Here is a 17981-nt window from a genome sequence, read left to right as displayed (position 1 = left end):
CCACTCCTTCTCGCACCACTGTCCCACTCTCCCTCTTCTCCGCTCCTTCCCGTTCTTCCGCCTTTTTATTCTCTCCTTTTTCCTTCTTTCCATCTTCACTCCGCTTTCTTTTCGCCTCTTCCTTCTTCCCTTCTCCGTCCTTCTCTGTCCTTTTCCCTGTGCCATTGGTACAATCCGCACGCGTCCTTTCTTTTCTCCCCCATCCCCGCTCCCCCAGCTGCAGACGCGTATGACCTGTGACGAGCCAGGCAATCACGCCACAGGTGTTCTCTGGAGCCACACCCGTGGCAAGCCTTGGGCTCGTCACACTCCCTGGCCTCGTGCTCTTCCGACCCACAAAACCGACACCTCTTGGCGCCGCACGAGGCCAGGGTATGGCCGTAGGCCATACAACGCCTGCAGAACGGGGGCTGACGTGCATAGTATAGGGTTCCCCTGTCAGCCCCCAGGGAGAACATTGCCGGAGGATGGAGGTAGCCATCCACACTCTTCGGGGACTCCCTGAGTAACACCTGGAAGCCTCTCTTCCCATTCCAGAAACCCAGGGAGTCCCTGAGGTACCTCGCTGAGGAGACATTGTCCATGTACCTCCCCAGAAAGGCCCTCACTTCTTCGTCCTTCACGTGCGGATTGTACATGGTTACGGTGACCACCCTGAAGTTGTTTCTTGCCAGGCTGGTCACCGTGTAATGACACAGGGGACCTTCTTCTTTCCTTTCAGTCACCGTCTTCATAATCTCATTGTGTTTTTCTTCCAAATATAGGGTTACATCAAACCCCTTCTCCATTGGGTTCCCCTGAAGGCATAGAACATCTTTAACCTTCAATTTTAGGTGCCCCATTAGGATGTTCCTCCCGAAGGTTTCTCTCCCCCAAGGCTCCATCTCTTTTCCCCGCCAAGAAAAGCGCACCGTGTTGGCCAGTCCAATCCCCGGAACCGACGGTCCAGATGATCTCCTCACGGATGATGGCGCACCCGTCCCACCACCTCAAACTTATAAACAGGAAGCAAATCCAAAAAGGTGGATCAACTAAAGGTGCTGACTCTCCAAATCTATCAAGACAACTGGAGCACTGGGCCAGACACTCTTAAATAGAACCTGGACCAGCTCAGGTGAAACACCTTCCCACTAATGAGATGGACAAGCCAGCACAAGTGTAACACGTACTGACTAACGAGGTGACACCAATCAGTGCACTGCTAACTATACCCGCTAACGAGCTACGCTAACGGTGACACTAATCAGCTAACGAGCTATAGCTATACCTGCTAAAGTACCCAAGTTCAACCTCAAAACATAAATGGAAAGACCAAAGCCTGTAACACCTTCCCCCTTAAGACAACAAATCCTATATTTTTGTTGGACATGGTTGCTCACCCCCAACAGAAAACTTCCATTTCACATAATCAACTACAATGCTTCAATATAAACATGGTGTCTACTGGCTGTCAACAATTAAAAACAAGAAAAAACACATTTCTAAATAATATACAATAGTAGAACTTCTCTTCAACTTGCAAGGAGCCCCCAAAAACCTTGTCTCCAACATGGAAAAACGTGCAGTCAAAATAAATTGTGATCCATGGCAATGAAAAACGGGTTGACTGCCCACCCTTGAGACAATCAGCAACCAACTTCTCGCTCTCTTTTCAGGGTTCACTCGAAAGGCATGTTGTTGGTTCGGGCCCAGTCCCTAATGTCATGCATTTGGGTTAGCACATTGAGAATGAATCCTGATATTCTAAAAGCAGGGCAACATTGTCAATATAATTGTACCCAAAAATAGTCAGCAGATTGCATAAATAATTATGATTACTAAATGTTAAATAATTGTAAATATGAAAATCAAAACCAAATGTACACCCCTTTGTTAATATGTATTGGCAATACTTCACTTAATGGTGAGGCATGGAATAATAAAACATTTTGTCAGGCTGAATGTTTGAAATATGAGGTGATTTGAGTCATGCTTCTTCAGTAGTGGAATAAAGACAATTAGCATTTGAATGTTGTCAAGAAATACTGGAGTGATGTCAGATTGTTAATAAAATTGATTATAGACCAATTTATTATACTGCTTTCATGTGTGTATATACAAACATCTGCAACAATTATCATATTACATGTATTTTTAAACAAGCAGCTTTTTCAACTTGTAGAAAACAGCAAGCTACATTTTGAAGTGATGCATTTTGATTAAAGTGGGTCACCAACACAGTAAGTGTAACACAGCTCTTTTTTTGTTAGTCACTTTTTGTTAAATAATACTCTTTCAATTCAGAGCCTGGATTTTCCCCTGAGACTAATATCCATATCATGCTGCAATCAATTGAAAACGGTGAGGAAGAACATCATTAAAATACTCCGACTGCAATGTTAAAACATTCTACATTGTGACATCATTAAAATACTCCTACTACAATGTTAAAACATTCTACATTGTGACATCATTAAAATTACTCCTACTACAATGTTAAAACATTTTACATTGTGACATCATTAAAATTACTCCTTCATGTTAAAACATTTACATTGTGACATCATACTCACTAAAACAGTTCACATGTGACATCATTAAAACTACTACAATGTTAAAACATTTTACATTGTGACATTATTTCATTGATATCAAAACAACTTCATGTATGTATTTTCTGATGTTTGATCAGAGATCTTTTATCAGAGTATCTCTTGTCACATTGATCACAGCTAAAAGTTCTCTCCTGTGTGTTTTCTCTGGTGTCTTATCAGATTGCTTGATACAGTAAAACTCATCCCACATTGATCACAGCTATAAGGTTTCTCTCCTGTGTGTGTTCTCTGGTGTACTGTCAGAACGCTAGATGTAGTAAAACTCCTCCCACATTGATCACAGCTATAAGGTTTCTCTCCTGTGTGTGTTCTCTGGTGTCAGTCAAATGGCCAGATTGAACAAAACTCCTCCCACATTGATCACAACTATAAGGTTTCTCTCCTGTGTGTGTTCTCTGGTGTACTGTCAGAACGCTAGATGTAGTAAAACTCCTCCCACATTGATCACAGCTATAAGGTTTCTCTCCTGTGTGTGTTCTCTGGTGTACTGTCAGAACGCTAGATGTAGTAAAACTCCTCCCACATTGATCACAGATATAAGGTTTCTCTCCTGTGTGTGTTCTGTGGTGTTCAGTCAGATGGCTAGATTGAACAAAACTCCTCCCACATTGATCACAGCTATAAGGTTTCTCTCCTGTATGTTTTCTCTGGTGTACTGTCAGAATGCTAGATGTAGTAAAAGTCCTCCCACATTGATCACAGCTATAAGGTTTCTCTCCTGTGTGTGTTCTCTGGTGTACTGTCAGAACGCTAGATGTAGTAAAACTCCTCCCACATTGATCACAGCTATAAGGTTTCTCTCCTGTGTGTGTTCTGTGGTGTTCAGTCAAATGGCCAGATTGAACAAAACTCCTCCCACATTGATCACAGCTATAAGGTTTCTCTCCTGTGTGTGTTCTCTGGTGTATTTTAAGTTCTGATGAAGATTTGCAACCTTTCCCACAGTCAGAGCAGCAATGAGATTTCTTCCCTGTGGGTCTCTGCTGGTGTTTCTTGAGGTGTTTTGATGTGGAGAGACTATTCTCTGCCCTGTCAGCATCATGAGGTTGTTGAGGCCCCCAGAGGATCCACGATAGTCACATCTCTCTCCTGTGTGAACAAAAAGTCAGACAGGTGGTTTAAGACCCACAACAGCAAAAATACACTGTAAAAAGGTGATGCCAACAGCGTAGCCATTATGTTGAACAAACAATGACGTCAAATAATTAACATTCATTACAGACATTTGTCGTAAGACAGTCAAGTGAACAACAAGTCATATTTTGCCTGGTTTTCCCATTAGTAGTAACATTGACGATTTTATGCAAGAAATACGATTTTAAAATAGTTGAAATCCGAAGCAGTGTGCCAGACAACTTTTGGTCTCCAATATAGGCACCTTTCTGGAGGTCTATGTTGTTTGGTGAAGTTATGAGTCCTACAGTAGGTCTATGGTATAACTAGCGGTTTCCGCATTAGCATGGAGGAGTTTCTGCAACCAAATTGCATTTTAGCAAACAGAGGGCGATGCAGAGAGCGATGCACCTATTTGGGGATGTCTGATAGTATTTACGCACCACCACTAATGATTTGTGGAGCTTCTCAAAGTAATTTTCTCTTCACCTCAAACAGCAAGTAAACAAAGTCTAACAAATACTTTAAAGAACTATTGATTAGAGTAAAATATTTCCATCTCTCACTCTTGATAACCACTCGACATGAAAGGGAAAAAATGTAATGCTCTGATCGAGTGGAAATGTCATACAATACCTGATTACTTCTTATCCCTTTTACAAATAGCCTACAACTGAGTCTGTCCCAAACTCACTGGTGCGGGAAACAGAGCCCAGAATATTTTATACAATGTTGCTATCACGTTTCAGACAGACCTAGGTGATAGTTGATACACGCCACTCACGACGCCAGGACAGCGGAGTCAATCACCACCTTCCGGAGACACCTGAAACCCCACCTCTTTAAGGAATACCTAGGATAGGATAAGTAATCCTTCTCACCCCCCTTCCCCTTTAAGATTTAGATGCACTATTGTAAAGTGACTGTTCTACTCTGTTTCAGACAGACTGCTAAATGATAAATTTAAATGTATCAACTATGTAGAATGGCCATGTCAGCAGGCATAAGGTGAATGCACCAATTTGTAAGTCGCTCTGGATAAGAGCGTCTGCTAAATGATTTATTTTTATCTGGATTTATTTTTATCTGGATATGTTCTAGATGTTTCTCTTTGTTGGCTTTATGTAGGCTATTTTTACATAGTTGGCAATGGCAGTAAACATTATTTAGATTTATATCATTTTCATTTATATAGAATGTAGATTAGTCACAGACAATGATTTTGAGATACAGTATAATTTGATTTATAATCGTTCCAGTAACATGTGAATATGAAAATCATAACTGGCACCAGATCAGTAGAAATGGTCAGATAAATTTGCACTTCAAATGGAAAACGTTGCCGACTGCTGTTTTAGTCTATTACTGGAAACTTCAGGAGCATAACGTCAGAATTTAAGGCCAGCAGCAGCAGGAGTAGGAATATTTTTTTTTCCTTCTTATGGTTAGGCCATCTTGATCTCTGGTTCCCTCGAGTCATTTGTGTGTCGCAATTATTTAGTAAAAACGGGTGATTAATATGTTGATTATGTAAAAAATATTTACTGCTCTGTGGTGTGTAATGAGGAGCAACCAGACACTTGGACGCATTTATGAAATTGCTTATTCCAGTTACTAATAAGCATGAACCCATTAAGAACATGACTGTAAAAGCTGTTAAATCCCAGTGGAATGATGAGGAATTGAAAAATGGTATGGTTGAGAAGGATGAGGCAAAAGGAATGACAAATAAGTCTGGCTGTACAACCGATTGGCAAACGTCCTGCAAATTGAGAAATCATGTGACTAAACTGAATAAAAAGAAGAAATTACAAAATCAAAGATAAATGACAAAGAATGATAGTAAAACGCTTTTCAGAAACTTACATACAATGTTGGGAAAAAATTAACTGAATCAGATGGCTCATTCATCACAACGCCCACTACTTTTATGATTTTTTCATTGGCAAGATTAGCAAAACTTAGGCATGATATACCAGCAACAAACGCTGACACTACACTTACAAGTATATCTGACCAAATTATGAAAGACAAACATTGTAATTAAGAATTCCGTAAAGTCCGTGTGTAAGAGGTGAAAAAGTTATTGTTGTCCATCAACAATGACAAGCTACCAGGGTCTGACAATCTAGATGGAAACTTACTGAGGATAATAGCGGACTATATTGCCACTCCTATTTTCCGTATCTTTAATTTAAGCCTACTGGAGAGCGTGTGTCCTCAGGCCTGGAGGGAAGCTAGTCATTCAATATGTCCTATGCTCTGCATAGTTAGCTCCAGGTAAAATGTTGCACTTATTCAGCCATTCTGTGACCAAAAACAAGCTATATATGGACAGTACCAAAATAAACTGACTCTGGAAATGACAAAGCACCTCGTAACCTAGCTGGAAATGGGACAAACGGACCCCTTCTGTGGTAACAGACGGACAATTTCTAATCAAATCTAATTCCCAGACTACAAAGGGAAGCACAGCAGATAGCTACCCAGTGACAACCTTACAAGACGAGCTAAATAACTTCTATGCTCGCAGTGAGGTAACGCCGTTTCGGACAACTTTGTGATCACGCTCTCCGCAGCCGATGTGAGTAAGACCTTTAAACAGGTTAACATTCACAAGGCCGCAGGGCCAGACTGATTACCAGGATGTGTGCTCCAAGCATGCGCTGACCAACTGGCAAGGGTCTTCACTGACATTTTCAAGCCCTGTCTGAGTCTCTAATACCAACATGTTTCAAGCAGACCATAATCCCTGTGCCCAAGAACACTAAGGTAACCTGCCTAAATGACTACCGACACATAGCACGCACATCTGTAGCCATGAAGTGCTTTGAAAGGCTGATCATGGCTCACATCAACACCATTAACCCGGAAACCCGGGACCAACTCCAATTTGCATACCGCCCCAACAGATCCACAGATGATGCAATCTCTATTGCACTCCACACTGCACTTTCCCACCCGGACAAAAGGAACACCTATGTGAGAATGCTGTTCATTGACTACAGCTCAGCGTCCAACACTATAGTCCTTCAAAGAGCATCACTAAGCGAAGGACCCTGGAACTAAACACTGAGCACGCCCCCATTCTCATCGAAGGGGTTGTAGTGGAGCAGGTTGAGAGCTTCAAGTTCATTGCTATCCACATCCTTGGTTTCCACATTATAGGCTTAGTTAACTGGTGAACTGTTGAAATCATGGAAACAAAGACGATTCTAATTCTAGATTTGGAATAGAATGTACAGCACCATTAATATATTGTTGTTTGACATGACTACCAATTAATAAACCAGGGAGGAATTACTGACAGAGTAGGAGCATGGTGGAGACATCCAAGAGAGGAAAATCAGGAAGGGAAATGACAGCAAGTAGTGCAGACGAAAGGGTTAACAAGTTGGATAAACAACAGATGTGCTGGAATGAAAACAATATAGATGCTACTTTGAGAACACAAACTCACATCTTTCACAGCACAGAGCGAGGGAGTCTGGGGGATGACAGGAGGAGCAATGGAGGAAGCATTGAGGGATTATCATGGCGTGAGTACAGTTGGTTTGTCTGACTGGATGATGGTGAAGAACAGTAGAGTGAAAAGGGCTAAAGTTGGTAATGAACAGCAGTTTTGGGTCAGAGTTGGAATCATCAGCAAGGATGTTTCTGTGGGTGACCTGTTAACGGTCTCAAAGATGGTGAAGGATGAATTGGGTAAAGTGGAATCGGTTCGAGTGACCAGGAGTGGTATGATGCCGATTGTGTGTCAACAGCGCAAAAGGAGAAAGCTTTGTGTGGTTTAGGTTAAACATTTCAGGTAGGTGGATTAAAATTAATGATAGACTGAAGGTTTTACTGTGGTTTGGTGAAGTAGTTCTCCCATCTTATGTAAAACCTGGGTAAGTGAGATATACAGAAGCCGCTGCAGTGTTACAATTGTAAAAAAGGTTGGACATGTGGCAAGTGTTTGTTGAAGGAATGAATATGTCATAGTCAGATGAAGCATGTTGTAATTGTGATGGGAATCACGTTCCCGAGTTCCCGGAGTGCACTGTACGGATGAAGGATGTTGTAGTAGCTAGGATGATCAGGCCCATCCAGCAGGTATCCTATGTGGAGGCAGTGAAAATAGCTGAAGGAGTAGAGAGGAGAAGGTAGTGGATGTCCCACAGTCTGCAGTGAAGCCATGCAGGAGAAGGATCCCAATACACTAATAGTGAACAAGGTGGACTTTGTTGTGTTTATAGAGCAAGTGATAAATTGCATTAATAAATTATTAGCAACCTTCGTCTAAAACTAGCAGTTTCCGCATTAGCTTGGAGTTTCTACAACATTGGTTTGCATTGTCCTCACTGCCGCAGTGATAAATTGCATTAATACTAAACTAATACAACATCTAAGAAGCTAGACATCATTGTGAAGGCGGCAAATAGATTTCTGGATCCCCAGGACTTCAGATAAAATGGTACAGGGAGAACTGAATGAAGACGTTCCAGCCCTCTCAGGTTCATGAACCTATGTGGGGATCTGAATAGTACCATTTGTGTTTGAAATTCAGGGTAGTGGAGTGAATTTGGTTCATGTTTATTTTAGGTAATTAGTATGATTTGTCAATCCCAATTTTTTTGCATTTTGGTTACTGTAGGTGGCAGTAATACACCTGATGAGTGTAGTCTGACAAACCTCAGCGAAGAAGACATGGTAGGAACCAAAGTGATGGTCAGTGTTTCCAGTTGACCCTAATTAGATGTTACATTACATGTTGTTTTCTTACTTAATGTAGCCTGCTAGCTAACCAACATATTCATACTTTGCTTACTCCTCTCTGATAAGATACCGTTGCACAAACATGCTTATCTAGGCCTACAACAGCACTGGTACCAGGCAGTATTAGCTAGCTACGTTTGCTCTTAATACATTTAGCACGCTAGCTAGCGATTAGCAGCTAACATTATTTAAGCAACACCTTGCTAAGAAAAGACAATCTTTCGCCTTTAATGTAATGGCATGAAAATAATTGCCAGAATATTATACAATGACTTAACAGCTCTAACAATTTGACCCCAACAGGAAATCTACACTGGCAGTTATAGAAAGACCCATTTACTATATAACCATTGATTCTTGAAGAATATAACTTATAAATGCCTCAAATGTTTCAGCCATATTACCCCACCAGAAACCAAAACATAAGCTCGTATAACACCACTGTTTGTAAACTAATACTATATGGCTGAGGAGTAGGGTCGATCCAAGCGTTCTGACCTCGCAATGACAGCAAAGCACCCAAGCTAACTGGCTAACATTGGATGGCTTGCTAGACACAAATCAGAGAAAACCTCACTCTTACCATTTTACTTGCCCTAGCAGAGCTGGTTAGGCTGTTTTCATGTTATCCAGAGCGTTGGTGACTAACTGTGCTGCTGGCAACAAATTAATTTGAGCATTTTTGCAGTTGTTTACTGACACCGGACATATTCAATGGGTGTTGAGCGTTATTAAATTCATCAGTTATTCTGCTCTCTAAGCAAGTCAATAAACATTGGGTAGTTGGTTAGAATATAGTTACTAAACTGGCAAGTTTGATGTATAAGTAGCCAACTAACGTTAGGTAGCTAGCTAACATACCGATACATACTGCTGTAAAGATATGCAATGTGTTTTGTAAGGATAGTAGTTAAGGATATAACCGATACATACTGCTGTAAAGATATGCTATGTGTTTTGTAAGGATAGTGTAGCTAACATAACGATACATAACTGTAAAGATACTATGTGTTTTGTAAGGATAGTTAGCTAACATTGATACATACTGCTGTAAAGATATAATGTGTTTTGTAAGGATAGTGTAGCTAACATGATACATACTGCTGTAAAGATATGCTATGTGTTTTGTAAGGATAGTGTAGCTAACACGATACATACTGCTGTAAAGATATGCTATGTGTTTTGTAAGGATAGTGTAGCTAACATAACGATACATACTGCTGTAAAGATATGCTATGTGTTTTGTAAAATAGTGTGAAGCTATATTGTTTTGATTTACATACTGCTGTAAAGATATGCTATGTGTCATTGTAAGGATAGTGTAGTTAACATACCGATACATACTGCTGTAAAGATATGCTATGTGTTTTGTAAGGATAGTGTAGCTAACATACCGATACATACTGCTGTAAAGATATGCTATGTGTTTTGTAAGGATAGTGTAGCTAACATAACGATACATACTGCTGTAAAGATATGCTATGTGTTTTGTAAGGATAGTGTAGCTAACATAACGATACATACTGCTGTAAAGATATGCTATGTGTTTTGTAAGGATAGTGTAGCTAACATAACGATACATACTGCTGTAAAGATATGCTATGTGTTTTGTAAGGATAGTGTAGCTAACATACCGATACATACTGCTGTAAAGATATTGTGTTTTGTAAGGATAGTGTAGCTAACATAACATACTGCTGTAAAGATATGCTATGTGTTTTGTACGAGATATTTAGCTAACATACCGATACATACTGCTGTAAAGATATGCTGTTTTGTGTTTTGAATATAGAAAGATAGTGTAGCTAACATACCGATACATATGCTGTTTTGTAAGGAAAAGATATGCTATGTGTTTTGTAAGGATAGTGTAGCTAACATACCGATAGTGTAGCTATTTCATACTGCTGTAAAGATATGCTATGTGTTTTGTAAGGATAGTGTAGCTACATACCGATACATACTGCTGTAAAGATATGCTATGTGTTTTGTAAGGATAGTGTTCTATACCTACAACTGCTGTCATATTATGTGTTTTGTAATATAGTTCTACCGATACATACTTGTCCTGCTGCTAAAAGATATACCTGTAAAGATATGCTATGTGTTTTGTAAGGATAGTGTAGCTAACATACCGATACATACTGCTGTAAAGATATGCTGTGTGTTTTGTAAGGATAGTGTAGCTAACATAACGTGTCACGTATGCATATATTCCCCCATTTTCTACAAATCTGAAAACGTTGAAGCCACGCCCATTTCCTGAAGAATTGCATTATTGGGCCCTAAAGTCCTGCGGGTATATGTCATATTTTGGCGAATTTAGTATGACATCCGGGAACTTTTGCATACTACTTACATCATACTTTAATAAGTAAACGATATACTCCATTAACATCAAATAGTACGGTTAGTATGAGTATTCTGACACAGCTCAGTTGTCTGGGCAGCCATTTTGTTTGTTTAAAAACTAGGTTGCCCCTTTAAAAAAGCCACACAACATTCAATCTACCAATCTGCAATTCAACCAATAACAAAAAAAAGTTTTTTTTTAACCTTTATTTTATTAGGCAAGTCAGTTAAGAACAAATTCTTATTTTCAATGATGGCCTTGGAACAGTGGGTTAACTGCCTGTTCAGGGGCAGAACGACAGATATGTACCTTGTCAGCTCAGGGATTTGAACTTGCAACCTTTCGGTTACTAGTCCAACGCTGTAATTACACCACTATTTTGGTAATAAGATGGATGGGGCTGGAGAAATGTAACTACTCTCAAATTCATAGTCAGACCTATGGATGCAAGGACTGACCATCCATGATATCAACATTATGTTTTGAGGCTATACAGTGTTGGTTTACATTGTTTCTAAACATTGGAGTAAAAAAAGCTTATTTGGTGATCTGATGGGGTACAACAGTTGAACTCAGCTCATAAGGCATGCGTTATATTCTTCAAGAATCAATGCCTATAGATTAATTAATTTAAAAATCAAAATATGGATGTAGCAATTGCAAATTTCCCCATTAACACCACACATCAGTTCAACAACAGCAGAGTTTGTGCTTCTGTTAAGACAGTACTTACTAGTGTTAATCAGGGCCGGTTCATCGTTAGAACCATCGGACACCTTAAGATGCGTTTGGGAAACCGGGCCCAGATATCCAGTTTCCTCCTCTTCTTCATTGTTCGATGACACAGTCACCTCCCCCTCTTCTTCATCTTCTTCATCATCTTCTTTCACTGAAACGTCGTCGTCTTCCTCTTCTTTAACTGAGACGTCATTTTCTTCTTCGTTCACAGTAACAGCCTCGACCTCTACTTGTTTTTGTATTGTAACAGTCTCCTCTTCCTCCACCTCTTTCACGAGAGTTTCTTTCTCCATACAGCAGACCGCCTCTTCTTCAGCAGGAACGTGGTTAAGTTTGAGACTGGAGCTATGAGGCATGGACTGAAGTCGCTAAGCGGTATAATTCAAAGCAGTGTCCCTTTATCAGCAGCACGTGATCAATGACGTCTGAAGAATAATTTCGTCGAACACCTGATTGGTTTTGATGAATTTGGGCTCGTTCGACATTGCAGCCGACAGTGCAGGTGGCTGCTGACTCATTTACAAATCACCTTGCATTTTAAATAACTACTCGTTATTATTTATACATCAGTCAGCCAGTCACCGTTTACCCACAATTCAGCATGGACTTGATGCTCTCGATCAAGGCCAGTGGTTTAGTAGCAGACCTGAAGGCTACGCTGCTACGGTGGGGGACGTCATCTTTCAAAATGTGGCTTTTCTAAATTCTGTGTCGCTCAAAGCCTTGAGTAATGAACCTATTTTTTTAAACAATTATCTGGAAAGAGCCAATGCTTCAGGAAGCTTTGTTTCCCCATCACTACTTTTCAGCATGTTTTCTGTGAATTCGACTACTGGAGTTTTGTAACTTTTTCCACCTTGGCTTACTGTTAGTTGGGATCTAATTGGTCTCCGGTAGTTGGTCTCTGCTGACCATAACCGTGCTGGTTGGTTATGTTGTTTAGGCAAATAGCTAGTTGGCTAAATAGCAAACGTTAGCTGGCTGGCTAAGATAACTGCATATAGCTAACAATCTATGATTGGTTAGATGGCATTATGTATTTCCAAAACTGTGGTTTACTTTAATCACCCAAGTCATGAGCGCAAATAATTGGTTTAATTTAAAGTTCTACATTGGAAGTTATTTCTGTTGTAGTTAACATCATAGGTAAGGATTGGTTGATTTCCAGTTTTTAAGTATGGTATTTAAGATGATTGATGAGAAAAGTATCGTCCAACCATCGGGTAACTTGTTTCATGCGCATTAAAGGTGAGGGTGAATTTCAGATGTTCACTGCTTGTATTGATGAAGGAGTGGAATTGATGAAGTTCCTCTGCTGTCCCCTGGAATAGAAAGAACACGTCATCAATGAAGACTTTTTCAGAGCCTGATGAGATGCTAGAATGGATTGTTAGGGCTGACAATCACATTCTTCTCTAACAACCCCACATACAGTTACACATAATTAGATGCTATTTTTTTAAAACTACAATGACCATAATGACCTGAGCGCCTACTTGTCTTGTCTGTGTTTCTTTTACACCTGCTACGTAAAAGAGACTGAAGAATGTGTAACAGTATAGCTTCCGTCCCTCTCCTCGCCCCTACCTGGGCTCGAACCAGGGACTCTGCACACATAAACAACTGCCTCCCACGAAACATCGTTACCATCGCTATTAGCGCACACCCCGCTAACTAGCCAGCCATTTCACATCGGTTACAAATGCACAATGGTCAATGCTATCTGGGATTCTTGGGACATCCCTACCCTAAACCCTAACCTTAATCTCTAACTTAACCATTTTAAATGTAAACTTCAATGGACTAGGGACGTCCCAAGGATGTATCGCTACCTGAAATTACACAATCTAAGTGATTGATACAGAAGACCACAATCTAAGTGATTGATATTCAGCAGTCATAAAGCCTTATTTATTTTAATGAACTACTAAAATTGTGATTTTGTCAGACAGCAGCTCTACACTTTATTGAGTGACTGATCCATTCATCCTTCCAACCCTCCTCAGCCTTCCTCTCCTCTGAAGACCCAGTGAGGGTGGAGCTCAGTCAGAGAGCTGTTGAGGGACTGGTTAGGAAGAACACTTCTACAGCCAGAGAGGTGAGAGGTCACACATGGTTTAGATGGTAAATATTTATGTCCCCTTAGTGGTTCATCACATCAGCAAAAGGGAATATGTTCCATCATCCATGTTTATTTACATTAGTGCAAATTGACCACTGATATTGGTGTAATTTCCCACCCCTTTTGGCTGTATGAAAGTTCATTTAAAATCAAAATCAAATCAAATTGATTTATATAGCCCTTCATACATCAGCTGATATCTCAAAGTGCTGTACAGAAACCCAGCCTAAAACCCCAAACAGCAAGCAATGCAGGTGTAGAAGCACGGTGGCTAGGAAAAACTCCCTAGAAAGGCCAAAACCTAGGAAGAAACCTGGTGGCCAGTCCTCTTCTGGCTGTGCCGGGTGGAGATTATGACAGAACATGGCCAAGATGTTCAAATGTTCATAAATGACCAGCATGGTCGAATAATAATAAGGCAGAACAGTTGAAACTGGAGCAGCAGCACGGCCAGGTGGACTGGGGACAGCAAGGAGTCATCATGTCAGGTAGTCCTGAGGCATGGTCCTAGGGCTCAGGTCCTCCGAGAGAGAGAAAGAAAGAGAGAATTAGAGAGAGCATATGTGGGGTGGCCAGTCCTCTTCTGGCATGGTCCTAGGGCTCAGGTCCTCCTGAGAGAGAGGAGGTCTCAGGCACACACATTTGTTCTTTGCTATTATGGTCATTTGTGTAGAATGTACTTTTCCCCACTCATTCACCCCATCTCTTTACGTTGCTTATTTATATTCAGTGGCCTGACTGCATCCAGACTGTCAAAGGCCCATCCTGGTAGATCTGAACCTAATGCAGTTTGGAGTGATCAGATGACATAAGTCACATTTAGGTGCCAGGTGTAACTGAGGCCATAGACGCTCCATATCGATTACTTTTAATGTTTTATATAATATGACTAAATGTATTTCTGTGTTACAGGGACAGTCAAGAAATGGAACAGCAAGGCCACAGAGCATGACATAAGCAGAGCTGTGGGAGACCACCTCAAGCCCCTGGTAGAGCAGGGGGTGGTGTTTACCACTCCACCACACCTTCAGCAGGCTGGAAAATTAACCCTGATATTTTAAAAGCAGGGCAACAACGTCAATATAATTGTACCCAAAAATTGTCAGTTGGTTGCATAAATAATTATGATTACTAAATGTTACATGAAATGTAAATATTAAATATTCGGTTACAGTCTTATTTTCAACATATTTTCAATGACATTTTGCTAGGTGTGATATCCCCAATGTCAAAACACAGTTTTAATGTCTCCAAATCAATAACCAATATGCAGAAACAGTTTGGGATAAATTGAAAACCTAAACATAACATGTGCTGTATACACAAACATCTGCCACAATAATCATTACTTGTAATTTTTAAAACAAGCTCCTTATAAACTGCACAAGCATCAAAAACGCTGTTGTTTTGACAAGAAGCAATAAATCACTGATATCGATTAGAGGGGAAATTAGGTTGTACGTGCTGTTGAAACTAACACAACTTAAAAAAACACATGGTAAAAGATATCTCCCATTTCCTCACTGGTTAGAGGACAACCTGCAGAAGACAGTCAGCTACATTTGGAGTGATGCATTTAAATTTAGGAGTCACTAAACAAAGGAACACAACACTTATTTGTTATAACTCATCGATATCATGCTAAAATCATTTGTGCAAGAGGAGAGAGATGGGGTTGCACGTCCTGTTAAAGCTAACAGCTCAAAAACCACACTGAATCTGGGAGTAATGTGTACATCCCTGGTTAGAGGACAACTTGCAGAAAACAGCTTGATACATTTTGAAGTGTTGCATTTTGATTCAAGTGGATCACGAACGTGGTAAGTGTAACAAAACCATTTTTTTGTTAATCACTTTTTGTTAAATAATACTCTTCCATTTCAGAGCCTGGATTTTCCCCCTGAGGCTAATATCCATATCATGTTGAAATCAATAGAACAGGGGACAAATGTTTAGGGTTCTACATTGTGACGTCATTAAAATACTCCTACTACAATGTTAAAACATTCTACATTGTGACATGTTTTCATTGGTATCATGAAATAACTCATTCATGTATGTATTTTCTGATGTTTGATCAGAGATCTTTTATTAAAGTATCTCTTGGCACACTGATCACAGCTATAAGATTTCTCTCCTGTGTGTGCCCGCTGGTGTGATACCAGATGGCCAGATTGACCAAAACTCTTCCCACATTATTCACAGACAAAGGATTTCTCTCTTGTGTGTATTCTCTGGTGTTGAGTCAGAGTTCTTGATGCAGCAAAACTGTTCCCACATTGACTACAGCTATAAGGATTTCTCTCCTGTGTGTATTCTCTGGTGCACTGTCAGCGCTCCAGATTGGGCAAAACTCTTCCCACATTGATCACAGCTATGTGGTTTCTCTCCTGTGTGTGTTCTCTGGTGTGTTATCAGGTGTGCTGATGGATTGAGTAAAACTCTTCCCACATTGAGTACAGCTATAAGGTTTCTCTCCTGTGTGTGTTCTCTGGTGTAAAGTCAGAGATCCAGATGTAGTAAAACTCTTCCCACATTGATCACAGCTATAAGATTTCTCCCCTGTGTGTGTTCGCTGATGAATTGTAATGCCTGATGAGGTGAATCTCTTCCCACAGTCAGAGCAGCAGAGAGTTCTCTTCCCTGTGGATCTCTGCAGGTGTTTCTTGGGGTGTTCTAATGTGGAGAGACTCTTCTCTGCCTTGTCAGCATCATGAGGTTGTTGAGGCTCCCCAGAGGATCCACGGTAGTCCCGTCTCTCTCCTGTGTGAATAACAAAGTCAGACAGATGATTAAAGGCCCACAACAGCGGTAATCCACTGTAAAAGGTGATGCCAACAGCGTAGCCATGATGTTTTACAACAATTGTTGTCTGTAATGAATGTAATGATTATTTGACAGTTGTCTTAAAATGAGCAAGAATAGTCATATTTTGTCTTGTTTTCACATTAGTAGTAACATCTAAGATTGTAGACTAGAAATAAGTAAATCATGTTGTTGAAACTCTAAGCAGTGTGCCAGACGACATTTGGTCTCCAATATAGGCCCCTTTCTGTGTTTGCTAAAATTGTATGTAGTATATCTGCCTAGAGCAAAAATGGTGAGCAAAGATTTTAGTTTTTCACAATGTATTCTGAATGGGGGAAACTCAGGGGAGTAACCTCCATTTCCAGGTTGCTAATGAGTGCATTTCACACTACTTTGGATTAGAGGTCGACCGATTATGATTTTTCAATGCCGATACAGATTATTGGAGGACCAAAAAAGCCGATACTGATTTTTAAAATATATTTTTTAATGTATTTGTAATAATGACAATTACAACAACACTGAATGAACACTTATTTTAACTTAATACAATACATCAATAAAATCATTAAAGTTATCTTATAAAAACAATCAATCATAATCACTAGTTAACCACACATGGTTGATGATATTACTAAGATATTATCTAGCTATGTCCTGCAATTGCATTTATCTGACTGAGCATACAAGCATACGAGTATCTAAGTATCTGACTGAGCGGTGGTAGGCAGAAGCAGGTGCCAAGCATTGCGCTGTCTGTGCGTCAAGCATTGCGCTGCCAATTTGTAAGTCGCTCTGGATAAGAGCTGCTAAATGACAATGTCAAATTAATTAAATGTAAATGTTTATGACTTCAAGCCAATCAACTCCCGAGATGAGGCTGGTGTAACCGAAGTGAAATGGCTAGCTAGTTAGCGTGCGCTAATAGCGTTTCAAACGTCACCCACTCTGAGCCTTGGAGTAGTTGTTCCCCTTGCTCTGCATGGGTAACGCTGCCTCGAGGGTGGCTGTTGTCGTTTTGTTCCTGGTTCGAGCCCAGGGAGGAGCGAGGAGAGGGATGGAAGCTATACTGTTACACCGGCAATACTAAAGTGCCTATAAGAACATCCAATAGTCAAAGGTTAATGAAATATGAATGGTATAGAGGGAAATAGTCCTATAATTCCTATAATAACTACAACCTAAAACTTCTTACCTGGAAATATTGAAGACTCATGTTAAAAGGAACCACCAGCTTTCATATGTTCTGAGCAAGGAACTGAAACGTTAACTTTTTTTACATGGCACATATTACTTTCTTCTCCAACACTTTGTTTTTGCATTATTTAAACCAAATTGAACATGTTTCATTATTTATTTGAGGCTAAATGTATTTTATTGATGTATTATATTAAGTTAAAATAAGTGTTCATTCAGTATTGTTGTAATTGTCTTTATTACAAATACATTTTTTTTTTAATTGTTTGGGGTTCTGATGGGGAAAACAGTTGAATCA

The 17981-nt window shown here is 40.0% G+C and overlaps 1 protein-coding gene and 1 long non-coding RNA gene across 3 annotated transcripts; one reads left to right on the top strand and one right to left on the bottom strand.

Annotated features, from left to right (window-relative positions):
• Positions 1-3127: 3127 nt before the first annotated feature.
• On the bottom strand, positions 3128-11997 carry LOC124022483 (rho GTPase-activating protein gacV-like). Of its 2 annotated transcripts, XM_046337403.1 has the most exons (3): positions 11552-11997; positions 3481-3683; positions 3128-3312 (listed from the first exon to the last, which is right to left on the bottom strand). In XM_046337403.1, exons 1-3 carry the CDS (start codon positions 11910-11912, stop codon positions 3253-3255), a joined length of 624 nt encoding a protein of 207 aa, XP_046193359.1. In that variant the 5' UTR covers positions 11913-11997; the 3' UTR covers positions 3128-3252. The 2 variants fall into 2 exon arrangements, with proteins under 2 accessions (XP_046193359.1, XP_046193358.1); XM_046337402.1 differs by having other exon boundaries at positions 3128-3683; positions 11552-11996.
• LOC124022484 lies at positions 11533-15290 on the top strand. Its single transcript, XR_006836388.1, has 3 exons — positions 11533-12283; positions 13563-13654; positions 14591-15290. It is a non-coding gene; the product is annotated as an uncharacterized LOC124022484 (long non-coding RNA).
• The last annotated feature ends 2691 nt before the right edge of the window (positions 15291-17981 follow it).

Source organism: Oncorhynchus gorbuscha, unplaced genomic scaffold (genome assembly GCF_021184085.1).
Source record: "Oncorhynchus gorbuscha isolate QuinsamMale2020 ecotype Even-year unplaced genomic scaffold, OgorEven_v1.0 Un_scaffold_1405, whole genome shotgun sequence".
Taxonomy (NCBI): domain Eukaryota; kingdom Metazoa; phylum Chordata; class Actinopteri; order Salmoniformes; family Salmonidae; genus Oncorhynchus; species Oncorhynchus gorbuscha.
The sequence above is the reverse complement of the archived record's forward strand: the minus strand, read 5'-3'. Positions and strand labels throughout refer to the sequence as shown.

Excerpts from the sequence above, each read along its gene's own strand:
- LOC124022483 (XM_046337403.1), bottom strand. The coding sequence starts at position 11,912 with ATGCCTCATAGCTCCAGTCTCAAACTTAACCACGTTCCTGCTGAAGAA. Across the intron at positions 3,684-11,551 it reads ACCGGCCCTGATTAACACTA|GAGAGAGATGTGACTATCGT; the intron begins GTAAGTACTGTC and ends TTGTTCACACAG. Across the intron at positions 3,313-3,480 it reads ACACCAGAGAACACACACAG|GAGAGAAACCTTATAGCTGT; the intron begins GAGAGAAACCTT and ends GAACACACACAG.